Genomic DNA, 12,398 nt, shown 5'->3' with positions numbered 1-12,398 from the left:
TAAAAAGTTCTTTTTAACTCCTACTCTAGGATTAACTATGTATTCCTCAGTTTGGCATTTAAAGTCCATGACAATTAATTCTAACCTATTTTTCTAGATTAATTACATGATTATTCCATATTTCACATACTCTTAACCTTGAGCCATACTGGTATACTTGGTTACCCCATATGACATTCCATCTGACACATTTGTGCCTTTGCACAGATTATCCTCCATGCCTGGAATGCTTTTTTTTCTCTACTTCTTGGAACTCTTAGTTCCCTTCAAATGATACTTCCTAATAAGTCCCTTTCTGATTCTTTCAGTTGTTAATGCTGATCTTCCTCTGCTCCTAAATACTCTTCTAATCTTTTTTTGTATTTACTTTCCTGTGTATACATTAGCTCTTTAAGAGGAAGAAATTTTTTGTTAGTATCCTTCTATCTCCAGTGTTTCAAAATGCCTGGCATACCAAATTTATCAAATGTTTGAATTGAAACATTACATATTATATTTATCTGTAAAAATATTTATAAATAATGTTTGCAGACATGTTTTATAAGACTACAAGACACAGTCAATGTCATGCAATGGACTAAGAGATTTAGGGAAAGGGAACATAAAATTCCAGGCCAGATTAATTGTGGCTATACCAAAAAAAAAATTGTCGTAGTAGAGCAAAAGGCTCAATAAGGCTAAATAAGCTATCTATTGCATATATGCTACCATCATAAAATATTCTTTGACATATTAGACGATGAAGATAAGTTTGAATATATCTGATGAATGTTAAGGCTTCAAAAATAGGGAAATGTAATAAAAAGTCTCGATGGTGACAGATGTCCTAAGCAAAATAAGAAGAGAAAATCCCTAAGAGCAGAAATTTCTCCAGCTACACCTGTTTGGGAATGCCATAATCTAATTACATTGCATTCTGAAACATTACAGTGCTTACTCAATAAAAGTTAGACCTAAGAAATTATTTTAGTCATCTCCAACAGAAGAAGAAAGAAGTGGATGAAAATGACCCATTGTCCAAATCAAGACACTGAACAGAAAACCCACTATACTTCAGGTCTCTTATCTTGCAGCAGTGAAATAGATTCAGAAGATCTTGCTGGGCTGAATCTGCTTTCAGTTATCACAAAAGTCTATTTTTTTTAGCCCCAATATTTTATGCTACTGAAATCATATGCTGAAAACCAGAGAATTTTGGAAAATGCCAGCATTTCAGAAAAATTTTCAATGAAGGTGATTTTAAAAAATTATAAGAAATACATTTGGTGGGCATAAGTAGGCTATAGAATATTATCAACAGGTCTATATCCTGAAGAGATCAAAGAACATTTAAAAATCCCACATTTACAAAAATATCCAAAGCAGCTCTTTTTGTAGTGACAAAGAAATGGAAATTGAGGGGATACCTATCAATTGGGGAATGTCTGAACAATCATGAGGGATGGGGTTTCAGAAAAGCCAAGAGAGACTTGCATGAATTGAGGTTGAGTGAAATGAGCAGAACCTGGAAAACATTATACACACTAATAAAAACATGAGGTGATGATTAACCATGATGGATTTGTTCATTTCAGCAGCACAAGGATCAAGGTCTTGCAAAAAAATAGATTGTTGAAAACTACCATTGCATGTAGTTGGAAAAACAAATAAATAAAATATTTAAATTATTTTAAATAACCCAGCAATAACTAGTATGTGAAAAATAATTTAAATATTGCAAAAATCAAAACAGCATCAAGGACATAAATGACTGGGAAAGACCAAAGTCCAAGAGCAAGGGATAATAGAGAGAGAGAACTAAGTCCTGAACTGGTATCCATGAAATTAAGAAACTCCCAAATTAATCTTCTAGTTTGCTGTTAGATCCATTTAACATTTACAGAAAAATACAGATAAGAACTATATAGGATGAAAATTATGTATGTGTTGCAATCTGAACAGATAAGAAGTTCTGATGTAGATGAGAATATAGATCCACTGCAGTATAGTTTGAAGAAGAGTGCTAGACCTGGAGGTAAGAGATCTGGATTCAAATATGACTGTGTGACCATAGGCAAGTCAATCTGCATGAAATTTAATTTTTTTTAACATTTTATTTGTTTTCCAATTATATACAATAGTCATGTTTTTTGCAAGTCTCTGAATTCTACAATTTCCCCCTTCCCCCACAGCCCTACAAGAAGGCTGACAGTCTCTACATTGTTTCCATGACATACATTGTTGTAAATTGAATGTTATAAAAGTAAACATAAGAATAAACAAACTCCCTCCCCCCCCAAGATGAGAAATCTCAAGAATAGAGAGAGAAAAAAAAATTATACTTTAGTCTGTGTTCAGATTTCAATGGTTCTGTCTCTGGGGTGAGTTGTTTTCTTCATCATAAGTCCACCAGAGGAGTGGCTTCAATATTTTTCCCTCAGTTGCTATTACTAGCTATGTCTCCACTCTATTAGGTAGGCAGAATCCCTTAGATGGAGGTGAGCTGGAACTAGCTATAATTACTCAACAATCCTCAACGTGAACATTTATACATCAGTGGTAATCTCTGTAAATCAGGGCTCTTGCTGATTATCTGATTTAAGAAGATACTTCCTCAGATGAAACGAGTACATAGTTCTTCCCCCCCTTACCTAACATTTATCAGGACATCTCTATAGTTAAGAGCAATAGTTCAAAGAATCAGGTCATTTAAAAGACTGCTTTAACATTTGTAAAGTTTTAACATTTGAACCTCACAATAGTCCTACCCATAAGCTGTCCATGGAAGCTAGCTTTGGGAAATTACACAAACTTACAGACCCATCTTTTTTTAAAATTTTATATTATTGCAATAATCTTGCTATGAGAACAAACATAAATCCCCCTGCCCTCCCCCGCCCCAGAAGATGAGAAACCTCAAGAATAGAGAGAGAAAAAATGTACTTCAGTTTGTGTTCAGCTTCCAATGGCTCTGTCTCTGGGGTAAGTTATCTTCTTTATCATAAATCCACCAGAGAAATTGCTTCAATGTTTCTCCCACAGTTGATAGTACAAGCTGTATTTCCCTCAACTCTCTTCTTCCCTAATCTCATTCTGTTCTTTCTCTGCTTTCATCCTGTCCCTGTCCAAAAGTGTACTGCATCTGAGCACCCTCTCCCTCGATCTTCCCTCTCTTCTATCATCTATTCTCCCCCTTCCCTCCCCCCATTCCCCCTCATCCCGTCCCTTTCCTCCCATCCTTCTCCAGGGCAAGATAGATTTCCTCACCCTATTAGGTATGCATGTCATTTCCTCCCTGAGCCATTCCTGATGAGAATGAAGGCTCACTCATTCCCCCTTGCCTTCCCCCCCTCCACTCCATTGAAAAAGCTTTTTCTTGACTTATGTGAAATCTCTCAGCTTCTTCATCTCCTTTCCCTTCCTCCCAGTACTTTCCCCCATCGACCATTGACTCCATCCCTTTACTCATGCTATTATATTCTGCTCCCTTCCTGTGTCCTATCTATATATGATCCTTCTAACTCTTATAAATGAGAAAGTTCATGAGTTACCAATATCTTCTTCCTGTGCAGGAATACAAACAATTCAACATCATCAAGTTCCTCATAGTTAGTCCCTCTCTTCTACTCCCTCTACAATTCACCAGAGTCCTGTACTTGGAAATCAAACTTTCTGTTCAACTCTGCTCATCTCAATAAGAAAGTGTGAAAGTCCCCTATTTCATTGAAAGCCCATCTTTTCCCCTGAAAGAGGATGTTCAGTTTTGCTGGATAGTTGATTCTTGGTTGTAAACCAAGATCTTTTGCCTTCTGGAATATCATATTCCAATCCCTACAAACCCTTAATGTAGATGCTGCCAGATCCTGTGTAATCCTGACTATGGAGCCTTGATAATTGAATTGTTTGTTTCTGGCAGCTTTTAGAATTTTCTTTGATTTTGGAGTTTGGGAATTTGGCTATAATATTCCTGGAAGTTTTTCTTTTGGGATCTCTTTCAGGGGGTTAACTGGTGAATTACCTCGATTTCTATTTTACCCTCAGCTTCTAGGACCTCAGGGCAATTTTGCTGTATTATTTCTTGAAAAATAAAGTCTAGGCTCTTCTCCTGGTTGCGGCTTTCAGATAGCCCAATAATTTTTAAATTATTTCTTCTGAATCTGTTTTCAAGGTCGGTTCTTTTTCCAATGACATATTTCACATTTTCTTCTAATTTTTCGCTTTTTTTGGCAGAGTGTTGCTTTCTTGCAAAGTCATCAGCTTCCTTTAGTTCCACTGTGTATTTGAAGGACTTGTTTTCTTCAGAGAGCTTTTTTGTCTCCTTTTCCAGCCAGCCAATTCTGCTTTTTAAGGCATTCTTCTCCTCATTTGCTTTTTTGTTTTGCTTTTTCCATTAGGTCTAAACTGGTTTTTAACATTTTTTTTCTTCAGTATTTTTTGGTATATCTTTCACTAAGCTTCTGATTTGGTTTTCATTTTTCTTCATCACTCTCATTTCTTCTCCCAATTTTTCTTCCACCTCCCTTAATTGTTTTTCAAAGTCTTTTTTGAGCTCATCCATAGTCTGAACCCATTTTCTATTATTTCTCTTGGAGGTTTCTGATATGGAAGCTTCGATTTTGTCATTATCTGAGTATGTGTTTTGATCTTCCATGTACTAAAGTAATTCTCTATAGTCAGATTCTTCTTCTTTTTCTGTTGTTTACTCGATTCCTCAGCCCAAACAGCACTTCCAAGACTTTGGGGTTGGTTTTTTTTGGGGGGACACTCCCACTGGGACCTTTATTCCTCCAAGGTCTTATGCTCTCCAGTCTGTGCTTTGATATGTAGATGGCCCAGAATTTCCCTCTGCCTTGGGGCTATAAAGAAGGATCCAGCTATCTTAGTATGGAAGCCCAAATGGCAATATGTGAGTGTAGGCAAACAGCAAAGTTCTGCCCCAGGGAGAGCAGAGAAATCTCTGCAGACTTCTCTTACAATCTCTGGGGGGTGCAGGCTGCTTTCTTCCAATTGTCACTGCAAATTATGTATCATGCTCCTCACTCCACATTCACATAGGTACAGCAGAGTTCTCTCAATGCCCCTTCAAGCTGTTGCCAGTGATCTCTGGGCTGCACTTTTTTCCCCCAACCCACCCCACCCCCCATGAAACATAACTTTCCCACGGAACTTCTAAGTTATCTTGGACTGGGAAAATGTATCACTCAGTCTTTCTGTGGATTTTGCCCCTCTAAATTTTGGCTAGAGCCATCCTTTGTTTTTGGGGGGTTTGAGGGCTTGGAGTTCTTGGGAAATGCTGCCTTCACACTGCCATCTTGGTTCCATCCCCGAAACTTAAATTTCTTTAACCATAAAATATACTACTATCTACCTTGCAGAGTTGTGCATAAAACTTAAAGCACTATTTAAATTGTTTTTAAATATTAAGTAAGCAAATGTAAGTCACAGGTAAGATTAAACTAAATATATATACTAGGAAAGTTATAAGATGCATTTAAGTATGTATTAATAATACTTGAAACTGGTGTACTTTATACTGACACAAAGTAACAAGTCAATGTAAGAATATGTATTGTAAATAAATGTTATCAAGAGAAATGAAAACATCTTACTTTCATTTCTCTCAATAACACTTGTTTTCTGAGTATATATATCAAAATACTTCCTAAGAAAGAATTAAATGGGTGCAACCCTGAGTTAATCAAGGAAAGTTTCCTAGAAAACTCACCAAAGAACTCACAAAAATAGAGAAATGAATACAAAATAGTTCACAGGTAATAAGAAGTTTTAGGAAGGATTGAAGGAAAGAGAAAAATCCTAAATAGATTTAAGCCAACTGAAGAAATAACTTTAATGACCACCAGGAAAGGAAAGTATTATCCTACCCTCAAGGAAAAGGGAAAAAAGCAAAGGTAGAAGTAAAATAGATTAGAAAATACACATTATGTTTATACGCTTATAACTACGAAAGAAGCAATTTGATTTTGCAAAATAGCACACAAAATATTTTTCATAATATTCCTTCAACATATTAATATTTTCCATAATCATAAGAAAAAAACAATAAAACACCAAAGTACTACTTACTGAAGATTGGGACACTTCCCAGTCATTAGAAGGTTCTTTTAGCCCAGTTTCATCTTTCATATATTTTTCAAATAATCTTTTGTTAATTGGTTCTTCCATATCAAGAATATCAAGAGCTTGTTGGTGTTCCTTTGCAGCATACTACATAGAGAATTGCAAAAGACTTAAACAAGAATGATTGTTAAAGTTCTACTCCAAAGAGTTCTAAATTTTAATAGGGCACTAAATGGCATATCATTTCTTTATTTAACTTTTAAATTTTCCAAAGAGCAATCTTTTCAGATATATATCAGTTTTGCAAAATTAATGAAGATGGGGGGGTGGGGGAAGAGGAATGGGACATTATATTAATGAATAAAGTAATATTAAGAAAATAATTACATGAACATTGATAAAACAATATTACACTGATTTGATAAATCCCATTCCTAAAACTGTCACAATACTAGATGGGGGGGCAGTTTAAAGAAATAATACTACTATTTCAATTTTTTAAAATATGATTTTCCTTTAATTTAAAAATTTTATAAAACATACTTACATGACACCTAGCAGCAAGGTATCGGCATGCTTCGTATAACTAAAAAAAGAGATGAATTTACAAATCCATTAAGATAATTTGAAAATTATGACAGAGGTGGGAGATCTGAGCTGATTTTTTTTTCCTTGCCAGCTTTCTAACAGTCATTGATTATAAAAAAGCTGGAATGATTCAATAATTCTGGTGTCTTTAAAAAGTGTCAAGATTTACTAAGAGCCAGCAATTGATAAATTTTAAGAGTATGCTAACAGCTTCTTTAAAATCAACTGGATGGGGGCAGCTAGGTGGCGTAGTGGATAAAGCAGTCAGGAGTACCTGGGTTCAAATCTGGTCTCAGACACTTAATAATTACCTAGCTGTGTGGCCTTGGGCAAGCCACTTAACTCCATTTGCCTTGCAAAAACCTAAAAAAAAAAAAACCAACTGGATGGGGTGGAGCCAAGATGGCAACAAGAGCAGTCATGTCTTGGGAGCTCTCTCATAAATCTTCAAAAGTAAGGACTTTAACTAAATTTTCGAGAGACAGAACCCACAAAGGGACTCAATGAGGCAGTTCTCCTCCTCAAGGTAACCTGGAAAAGAACAGAAAGGCTCTGCTCCCCGAGGTTGAAGGGGTGGCCCACCAGAGTGAAAGAACTTTAGCCTCCCAGAGGCAGCCCCAGGGTGCTGGGAGCTGTGCTCACAGCAGCAGGGGAGTTTCCTGAGCTACACCCACAGAGCACTGGGCACAAATTGGGGGAGGACCTCTGCCAGAGCAAGCACATGAAGCCCAGCCCTCAGGGCACACAGCCAGCAGCCTCCAAGGCAGTCCCACTCAGACACCCTACAGCAGAGTCAGAGTGAAAGAAGAGAGAAAATATAGTACATGGTAGTGAAGAAATACAAAAGGAGGGAGTTGCGATCAGCAATGGCAACAGTGGAAAAATATGGAAGTAACTTTTGTGATGGACTTATAATAAAGAATGTGATCCACCCGCGACAGAGTTGTTGGTGTTGGAACAAAGACTGAAGCACATTTTTTATTATTATTATTTTGGGGGAGGCAGGTTAAATGGGGCTGGGTGGCCTGCCTGGGGCCGCATAGCAGGGTGATCGTTGAGTGTCTGAGGCCAGATTTGGACCCGGGTACTCCTGGCTCAAGGGCCAATGCTTTGTCCACCACCCAGCCATCCCTACTATTATTACTATTTTATTTTATTTTGGGTCTTTCTTTTTTTGGTTTTTGCAGGGCAGTGGGGTTGGGGTGGCTTGCAAGTCACATAGCTGGGTGATTGTTGGGTGTATGGGGCTGGATATAGACTCAGGTGCTCCTGGCTTCAGGGATGGTGCTCATCCATTGTGCCACCTGGCCATACCTACAATTATTACTATTATTTTTTTAATTTTAATTTTTTTCCTCTCCCCTTTATAGCTCAAGCAAGTCTATATTTTTTGGGGGGAGGGGTATTCTGCTTACTCTTAAACAAGAATATTTCATTAATGTATAAAAAAAATTTGTATAAAATGAAAATAAATAAGTTTTTTAAAAAATCAACTGGATGTCTTCATTAAACAGACAATACCAAATAAAACCAAAATTTGTTTTTGACTTTCCCAAAAGTATAACTACTTGAAAAATATACTGGAAATAAAGGAGTGCCAAATGACTGGTCTAAATTGTGGTACATGAATGCAATGGAATATTACTGCTCTTAAGAAAAAATAAATATAAGCAATTAAGAAAAATATGGGAGGACTTATGAATTGAGGCAGAATGTCATTACAAGAACCAAGTTTGTCTCTATAAAAGAAGTGAAGATATGTACCTCACTCCTTTCTCTGGAGAAGTAGGGGACTATAGGTATGTGCAATGTTTCATTTAGACTTAAGATTTTTGCTTAAATGTTTTTTTCTTCCTGTGTTGCAACAGTAGGCTAGAGAAGGGATACAGTATAATTTATTCAGAAATTATACTGACATAAAAATAGAAGGCTTCAATAAAACTTGAAAAAGTAACTCTGAAATACCAGCTTTAAGAAAAAGATTACGGGGGCGGCTAGGTGGCGCAGTGGATAGAGCACTGGCCTTGTAGTCAGGAGTACCTGAGCTCAAATTCGCCCTCTGACACTTAATAATTACCTAGCTGTGTGGCCTTGGGCAAGACACTCAACCCCATTGCCTTGAAAAATCGAAAAAAATAAAATTAAAAAAAAAGATTACGAAATTTAAATAACTCACCTTGTCTAGCTTACGTGAGCGAAGGGCATGTGCTGCCCTATGGTACTGAGCAGTCAGGTAAAGACACTGTGCCAACCAATAAATGTCTTGTGGTTCCTCTAAAACAAGCAACAAATTTATACATAACATCAAAGACCCAATAAGAGAAGTTTTTAAGATAATGATGTTAAATAAAATCTAACACTCATTACTTACCATGAGACAAAGAGGCTACTTTGTCTGCCCAAAATAAAGCACTTTGATATTGTTGCTATAAAAAAAGTAGAAATCATGTTATTACAAAGAGTCTTGCTTAGAGAAACTTTCTTGTTATATTATATTAACAAAGTTCAGTATAAAATCGATTCAGTATAAACATCCACTTCAGGTGATTTGCTGTGATATCAGAATAATATCATAAGGTAGTTTGATCACAAAGGCAACCATATATCATGGGTTTTTTAAAACCATAAGGTTGGGGCAGCTAGGTGGCATAGTGGATAAAGCACCGGCCTTGGAGTCAGGAGTACCTGGGTTCAAATCTGGTCTCAGACACTTAATAATGACCTAGCTGTGTGGCCTTGGGCAAGCCACTTAACCCTATTTGCCTTGAAAAAACCTTAAAAAAAAACCCATAAGGTTATGGTGTTTAGGCTTTTAACTTGGGAATTATGTTCAAATTATTTTTCAAATATTTGCTAAAATTCAATTTGAAAAATATAGAATGAGATTGGCAATGCAAAGTCACATTAGGGCTGAAAAGAGTGACATGTCTGACTAGTTTTATTCCTGGTTTTATTTGCCTGTTCCTATGCAGTCTTTACCCAGTCATAATTTTACTCTACCATGTCAATTTTTTTTGTTGTTAATACACAATTAACATAGCCTGGGATTTTATATTCCCTTCCCTAACATTTTAATCCATGGCAAGACATTGAACATGTCACAAAGACTGATATAAATTAAGTCTGCAAACATCTCTTCCTTTCAGATATTTTTACAAATACAATATGTGACATATTAATTCAAACATTTAATAGGGGGCAGCTAGGTGGAGCAGTGGATAGAGCATCAGCCATGGGAGTCAGGATTACCTGGGTTCAACTCCAACCTCAGACACTTAATAATTACCTAGCTGTGTGGCCTTGGGCAAGCCACCTAACCCCATTGCCTTAAAAAATCCAAAAAAAAAATTAATAAATTCAATTGCCAGGCACTCCAGCTCACTGAAGAAAGAAAAATAACAATAATAAAAAAATTCCTCCGTTTAAGGAGGTAGTGTGTACACCGGGAAACAAATTTTTTAAAAAATCAGAATATTTAGAGGCAGAGGAAGAAGGCCAGCATGAACAACTGAAAGCTTCAGGAAAGGCCATTTTTAGGAAGTGTAATTTGAAGGGAGCTAGGAGTTCTAATAAATGAAGAAGAGAAAAGAGAGCATTCCCAGTATGGAGGATAATCTTAGGTCAGTAAGGCTGAAGCTTAAGCATTTGAGTAATGTGGAATAATTATGTAGTCAGTCTAGAAAAATAGACTGAAACTAGACTGTCAAGGACTTTGCCAAATAGAAGAGTACATATTTTATCCTAGGGAGCTAATAATCATTTTCATGTCATGGACAACTTGGGCAATTTGAAATTTTTGAACAACTCAGAATAATTTTTTAAAAAAATGCTTCTCTTGATGAAAAATAGGAATTGAGTTGTTCAACCACCCTTTAAGGATTATGGGATAATTCTGAAATATATTTTTCCAATAATCATATTTATATGTACTAAATATGCATTAAGTGAATACATTTCAGATTCAATTTGCTAAAATTGTGAATTTTGCCAGAATTGTGAATTGAAAAGTCCTTACTGCACTAGTATTCTTTAGTTACCTCTATTTATAGGAAAAATATAAGAAAAAAATGAAAGATTTATCAAAATGAGATGGTTAACATGCTTCCAATTTAATGCTATGGTATTTATTTACATATAGTTGGTGCTTTCTCCATAAGACTATGGAAAAAATATTTTATGGACATTTTAAATGTTGATGCAATGATTTTTTTTTAAGACAGTGAGTTCATTCTCATAGAATTTACAGGAGCACTGCTGGAAGAGACTTTGAGAGTCACCTAGATTAATTTCCTCATTTGACAGGAATCCTGGAAAGTAAAAGTGACTTGCCCAAGGTCACATAGTCACTGCAAGAACTGAATCCAGGTTGTCTGACTATAAATTCATTTTTCTTTCCCTTGTACATCTTCACCTATTAAACATCACCAGGATAAAAAAAAAAAAAGGAAGAGAGTGTCCAGATATCAAGAAATATAGTCCTGCCTTGGGCAAGCCACTTAACCCCATTTGCCTTGCAAAAACCTTAAAAAAAAAAATACAGTCCTTTCAAAACTGAATCCCTTGCAACTTTATGCCTAAACTATCCCATGTATTCAAGATGTCACTTTTTCCTAGAAATCAAACAGAAAACTTATTTAACAAGTGATTAATTCTCGAGGGTGGAAACAATGTAAAGACTGGCAAATTGCCTTCTGCGGTGGGTGGGGTAGATTGTAAAACTCGAAATCTTTAAGGGGAAAAAAAAAAGCTCTTGAGGGGACTAAAGTAGAGGCAAGACTGTCCTTTGAATGCCAGCATGTGGGGAACAGTTGGGTTTTGCCTTCCTTGGCATCCCCCCAGCACTTGGGCTGCAGCTAGGCCCGGAAGCGCCCATACTTTGGATGATAATACATCAAGCTACACGGCAGAGGCAGTGAGGGGGCTCAGGGAAGGCCAGACCCCGCTTTTCTTCAGGCAAAGCGGCTTCACTTTATGCTCAAGGAGGGCTTGGGGGCCGGCGCAGTGGCTAGAGCAGCGGCCCTGGAGCGGGAGGACACACTAATTACCCAGCTGTGTGACCTTGGACAAGACACTTAACCCCCTCTGCCTTGGAAAAAATAAAAAATAAAAAAATGTTAATAAAAGGGCTTGGCCTGGAATGGGGGGGGGAAGGCCGTCAAAATCTGGGGGCATTTTTGTCAGGACCCCGTCCCCCCGGCCCTGGGGCCCGGAGCTCGGCCACGGCCCGCAAACAGCACGGGTCCCGGTGCGGGCACACACGGCCGGGCCGGGCCGGGCACACGAACGCACCTGGTCTATGTACTGGCGGACCCGCTTCCGCAGACGCTCCAAGTTCATCTTCTCGCGGGGAGTGGGCAGGCGCGTGCGCACCGGGGCAGCGGAGGCGGAGGGAGAGGCGCCGGCGTGCGGGCCCGGGGCGGGGCGAGCGCGGCCCGCGGGGGGGAGGGGGAGGGGGAGGGGGAGGGGGAGGGGGAGGGCGCGGCCCGCCGCCCAGCCTCGCTCTCGCCGCCGGGAGGCGGGGCACCGACCCGCCGCCTCGGGGACCCGCAGCTCCCCCCGGTACCGCGCGCTGTCTCCGCAGGCCGCGGCGCCCCGAGGCCCCGCCCCAGAGCCCGCCCCGGAGTGCCACGGGAAAAGGCGCCCCCCCGGAAACGCAGCCCCGAGCGACGGTTCCGAGGCCTCCACGGGCCCGACCCCGCGGGAGAAGGCGAGAGCGGCCTTGCTTTATCCTTTGCTTTTGAAGGAATGTTTAC

At 38.6% G+C, this 12,398-nt stretch overlaps 1 protein-coding gene across 2 annotated transcripts in view; it reads right to left on the bottom strand.

Annotated features, from left to right (window-relative positions):
• The window catches only part of CDC16 (cell division cycle 16), a 57,822-nt gene extending 45,765 nt beyond the window's left edge, over positions 1-12,057 (bottom strand). Inside the window, exons 1-5 of one of the 2 annotated variants that reach the window (XM_074192131.1) lie at positions 11,935-12,057; positions 9,017-9,071; positions 8,822-8,919; positions 6,605-6,643; positions 6,064-6,204 (exon numbers count right to left, since the gene is read on the bottom strand). In XM_074192131.1, the coding sequence (XP_074048232.1) occupies positions 6,064-6,204; positions 6,605-6,643; positions 8,822-8,919; positions 9,017-9,071; positions 11,935-11,982 (381 nt within the window). In that variant the 5' untranslated portion in view covers positions 11,983-12,057. The remainder of the gene's footprint in view (positions 1-6,063; positions 6,205-6,604; positions 6,644-8,821; positions 8,920-9,016; positions 9,072-11,934) is intronic. The other variant, XM_074192130.1, reaches the window with a different exon arrangement.
• Between the last annotated feature and the right edge of the window lie 341 nt (positions 12,058-12,398).

This window comes from Macrotis lagotis, chromosome 6, assembly GCF_037893015.1.
Source record: "Macrotis lagotis isolate mMagLag1 chromosome 6, bilby.v1.9.chrom.fasta, whole genome shotgun sequence".
NCBI lineage: Eukaryota > Metazoa > Chordata > Mammalia > Peramelemorphia > Peramelidae > Macrotis > Macrotis lagotis.
This window is presented reverse-complemented; position numbering and strand designations above follow the sequence as displayed.